This window comes from Larimichthys crocea, unplaced genomic scaffold, assembly GCF_000972845.2.
Source record: "Larimichthys crocea isolate SSNF unplaced genomic scaffold, L_crocea_2.0 scaffold220, whole genome shotgun sequence".
In the NCBI taxonomy this organism is placed as follows: Eukaryota; Metazoa; Chordata; class Actinopteri; family Sciaenidae; genus Larimichthys; species Larimichthys crocea.
Window position 1 is genome coordinate 186,626 of NW_020852928.1, and position 4,914 is coordinate 191,539.

The window sequence follows — 4,914 nt, forward strand, 5'->3', positions numbered from 1 at the left end:
CAGTGCAATCAAGTACTGATAAATCCAAAACTACAGCTAACCTTTACTAGAAAGTGGTTGGTAAGAATGTGTAATGTAATTGAGGAAGGCTGGTGTTTGTGCGGTTGGAGTACAGTGGGGCTAGACACAGGCACATTTACACTGTTAACATCATGCTTGGTGTTAAATGAATGTCACCCATCAACAATTCATCTAAAAAATGCACAGAAAGGATAAAAGGGTGCTGTGCCATTGACACATGACAAACTGTATTCAGTGTATATAATGACAGAGCAGCTTTTACCGTAGACGTACAAAACAATATGCTTTATTTTTTGATACAACACAAACAACATATGTCACGGTCAGAAACAGACTGATGAACAGTTTGACCGATAACAGACTTGATAAATAAAATGTTTCAGTCCATTCAGGAAGATCCTCCTCAACCACTCAGAGCTTTGTAACCCCATCTATCTGATAGGCTCATTTTATTTCATCATCAGTCCTCCACAGGAATGAGGAGGCATTTAAGTGTTCGATGATAACAGCAAGCTCCAGGACAGGAGCCATGAAACCCAAGAAGAATAATTCCATCACATCCACTAATAACATCTCTGCACTAAGACCACTCTGCTAAATTGGACTGAGACAAAATGGAATAATTTCCATCAGGGCCAATTCAGGACCTGAGCACAAAGTCACATTAAATTTCAAACCATAAACGCTGTGTGTTGTGAATACAAAGGCTGCGCCGTACAGCAGCAACATGAAATGATTGAATAACCTTTGTTACACAGTGGAGAGGAGTAGTGCAGTGTGTGTTTGTGTAGAAATCACTGTTTGTTCTGCTCATGCATTCAGTTATTTAATAAATGTATATGGTAACCCACTGTTGAATTATACAGTAGCTAACAAGTCTGGTCTGAACACGACGGATCCAGTCCGATGGCCTCTGTTTAACCTACGCGTCAAGTCTGTAGAAAGGTTTGTTTCCTAGATCTCAGTGCGCATGTTGGGATATCTCTTCAGCAGAGTCGTGGCCTGTTTGGGGTGCAGACGTCCTCCCTGCAGGCCGCTCTGGTCAGATTTATTCTTCATAGCAGCCTGTGAAAGAAGACCATGATTTGTTACCAGTGCTTCTTCGTATGTCCTAATTAAGTACAAGGAGGACATTTCTGCCGGTTGGCAGCAAAAACGCGTCCTTCATCACTCATGCCTCGAGGAAATGATGAAGACTCAGCACGTACTTCTTCATTTCCTGGAGGGACTTCCCATGCAGAGAAATTTTAGACTGGTCTGTCGTGTCTATGCTCGGCTTCATTCTGCTCCTGATCAGTCTGATGCTGTCGAAATGACAGTTTCACCAATAAACACAGAGGGCTGACAGACTGTGTTTACACTACAGGTCCGTTCAGATTTATTTCCCAAATCTGTTTTTTCTTTTTGGCTGTTCACATTTTTTAAAACGTAGTCAATATCAGATTCCAGTGTGAACTGTCCCGCATGTGTAACGACAATAAGAGTGAAGAAAACATGGACTGAAGTCAACGTTTACAGTCATTTAGGAGGTGAAGTGCACTGACTCTCCGCCTGACGGACTCTGGAAACTATCCTGAGCCTGACAGAAGAGTTAGATGAAGGGTTGAACACTGCCACATTATTGCAGATTATTCTCATGATAAAAAGTTTTGCCATATGCACTAGCATACAGATAGAGGTCAAATCAATACAATAAATAGTTAAAGGTTATCAGATGAGCTTATTTCAGTCTGTGAGCTCAAACTCTTTCTCCTGCAGGTTAACAAATGATGCTACATCTGACAAAACTCAACTCCCAATCATCTCTGTCTTATCAGGGTCTACTGTACATAAAAGACACACAACATTTTGGTGACACTTTTTTGTCAATGTCAGCAAAATTATCATTATCAATATTATTATTCTACAAAATGTTTGTTCTGTCTGACTGTGATACGGCCCAGAGTGCCTTAGAAAAAGAAGGGCCCTGTAGACTTTAAATTCAACATGCATGCGTGTGTGAGAGAGAGCGCGAGCGAGTGTATGTGTGTGTGAGAGAGAGCGAGTGTGTATGTGTGTGTGAAAGAGAAAGAGAGAGTGTATGTGAGAGAGAGAGAGAGAGAGAGAGAGAGAGAGAGAGAGGGTGTGTGGTGTGTGTGTGTGTGTGTGTGTGTGTGTGTGTGTGTACATACCTGAGCCTTATCAACACACGTGTAGAAAGCGCTCAGCTCATTAGAGCACAGGCCATCCACAAAGTTGTTGTGCTTCCAGCAGGCCATCATGACTGACATCTCTGTGACACAGGTGGCCTCTGTGGACAGACAGCTGCATGTTTATCTCTGAGCTGGTGACCGTGTTAAACTGTCTGCATGCATTAAGCACTGCCACACACAGTCCCACAGTGCACGTGTTATCAGTCATTTCATGTATGTAGTGTGCGCTGTGTGGTCACAGGTAACACGGTTGCTCGTTGACCCGAAACACCGGTGTCACGTGTGTTTACTGCTGACATTACGGAAGTCAGTGTATGCTACGGTCTGTCAGCGGGCAGTCACAGTGTGTCCTTACCTCCTTCCCTCAGACAGTCACAGTGTGTCCTTACCTCCTTTCCTCATCTTGCGGTTGGCCACCGCGTCCCGCAGGCTCAGGCTCCGGTTGGGTTTCAGGACCGGCTTTCCGTCCCGCCTGCTGAGCATCCTGCTGACCTTCTCCTGGAACAGGACGCCTCCCTGTGCCGCCATGTCTCCTCACAGAGCTCTGCTGCTGCTCACTGCCTGTCCGAGCACGGCGGAGGGCCCCGGCTGCTCTCAGCGGATGTGTCAAACTGTCTCTGTGAAGGAGCAGAGGGCGGGAAAGACGACAGGCTGACTGCCGGAGACCTCACTGAGCTGAACACGACGAGGAGTGTGCCGCCATGTTTTGCCGTAAGAACCGATTCAGTGTCGTAAAATCCACGTAAAGCCGTTTGTACCACAAACGTACGACACCACAGACCACTGCGACATTCACGTGCAAAGAAGACTCAGTGACGTCACAAATAATAATAATTATTATATAGATTATAAATATAATTATATATGATATATTATATTATTTATATATAATTAGAGCATGATGTATTCTCATTTATCTATTTATTCATTTCTTTCTTTCTTTCTTTCTTTCTTTCTTTCTTTCTTTCTTTCTTTCTTCTTTTTTCATTTATTTATTTATAATAATAGTCAGGTCATTTTATAGTTCATGAACCACGCCAGTGACTAGCTGACAGTATAGCTGGCTCCACCCCCTGCCTTGACATACTATATCAAGGACACATATTTCGCATTACAAAAACATGACTCTGCATGTAAATCAAATACGGTGTTTGGCCTGGCTGCATTAGCTATATTTATGTATGATATGTGTTTATATGATATGTGTCTAAAAATGAATGCAGCATCACAGTGCACAGCTGTTCTCTGGAACACCATGTGAACAACACAATGAAAGATCAGCCTTTTTGTCTCATCTTAGACACAGGGAAAACAAAAAAAAGACAATTCCATGCAGAAGAAATCATTTTAGAAGCTACTTGTTTTTGCCACTAAATATACATGAAGATGGCATAAACGGGTGTAAAAGCAAATAAAGCCACACAACACAGCAGCAAATAAACGTATTTGATGAGCCGAGGATGTGGCTCAATAAGCAACAATCTTCCTCCAGTATGACTGGCCCCACCTCTAAGGATTCAGAGAAGAAGGAAGCTGGTAAAAATACTCTATGCCTTGACTACAATTCCAATGATGCCATATCGATTGTATATTTAAGCTCATACCAGCTCACCGACAGTGATAAAGAACGGCTGTGTTCAGTTCTCGTGCTGTGTTCTTCTGGCACTTGGCCTATGGCTACATGACATTCAAGGAGAATGCAGGGCAAGTCTTAACATCAGCCTGTTTTTGAGGGCATGTTGAGCGCTGATGCAGCGTCAGCATGTACATTATTAGAGTTGGTATCATGTCAAACAAGATCAGGTTCAGCTTTATAACATCAGCCTCCAGAGGAAACAACACACCCACACACTGAAAGTGTTACTCACATTTCAACCTTTTCCAGTTGAAACTGATATGTAAAAGTAACGAAACACACCTGAACATTGACATGTAAAGGTCACAGCAAGCTTAGCTGCACTCAAATCAAAAGGCCTCTCTGTTGTACTACTGTAGATCAGAGATTCCCAACTTGTGGCCACTTAAAACCACTGCTACAGACAAGCTGTATTTTTACTTAAAGCAACACTGTGTAACTTTTCCACCATAAACAGATTTTAAATCCTAATCAGGTGAATGGTGTCTCTGTCATTCGTACGTCTGTTCTCACACTATGTAACTTTGGGTTTCGGGTCGGGAGAAGTGCGTAACGCTTTACAGCACTGAGTCACACATCACCAACTATTTGACTGATTCTGGTGAAACTGGATCATATTTTATGGAGAAAATGTTTTCTGATGTCCTCTGGCTGCTCCGCCTCAACTCTCTGTGATTTACAGAGTTTATGATGGACAGTGAAGTATACTGCTGACAACTGTAGCTGCTGTTAGCTAATGTTAGCTCAGTTTGTTAGCCGTTCTGCCCAGACTGTGAGCTCAGAGCACTGAGGGAGTGTTTTCAGGCCGGTGTTGTGCCAGAACCAGAGTGGGCAAGCATGCAATGTAACTGGGCCTCTATGAACAAAATGACGAGGAGAAGAATAAGTAAGTCCAAGACTGGCACTGACTTTTAGTGGTTGGTGAGAGCTTGGTGAAATAAAAGGCTGAAAGACAGACGCCGAGCTGGGCTGACTGCTGTTGGACTAGTCAGTAATATTAGCTGCTGCTGGGTCTGCTGTTGGTGACCTAGTTGATGTTTGGCTGTTAGCAAAGTTGTTGACTCG

The 4,914-nt window shown here is 43.2% G+C and overlaps 1 protein-coding gene across 1 annotated transcript; it reads right to left on the bottom strand.

Moving 5' to 3' along the window:
- Positions 1 to 277: 277 nt before the first annotated feature.
- Positions 278 to 2,961, bottom strand: chchd1 (coiled-coil-helix-coiled-coil-helix domain containing 1). Its single transcript, XM_010738344.3, has 3 exons — positions 2,603 to 2,961; positions 2,193 to 2,311; positions 278 to 1,086 (listed from the first exon to the last, which is right to left on the bottom strand). Exons 1-3 carry the CDS (start codon positions 2,739 to 2,741, stop codon positions 976 to 978), a joined length of 369 nt encoding a protein of 122 aa, XP_010736646.1. The 5' UTR covers positions 2,742 to 2,961; the 3' UTR covers positions 278 to 975.
- Between the last annotated feature and the right edge of the window lie 1,953 nt (positions 2,962 to 4,914).

Coding starts and splice junctions, on each gene's coding strand:
- chchd1 (XM_010738344.3), bottom strand. CDS start 2,741: ATGGCGGCACAGGGAGGCGTCCTGTTCCAGGAGAAGGTCAGCAGGATG. Junction 2,312..2,602: donor CCGCAAGATGAGGAAAGGAG/GTAAGGACACAC, acceptor GTCTGTCCACAG/AGGCCACCTGTGTCACAGAG. Junction 1,087..2,192: donor CGTGTGTTGATAAGGCTCAG/GTATGTACACAC, acceptor CTTCTTTCACAG/GCTGCTATGAAGAATAAATC.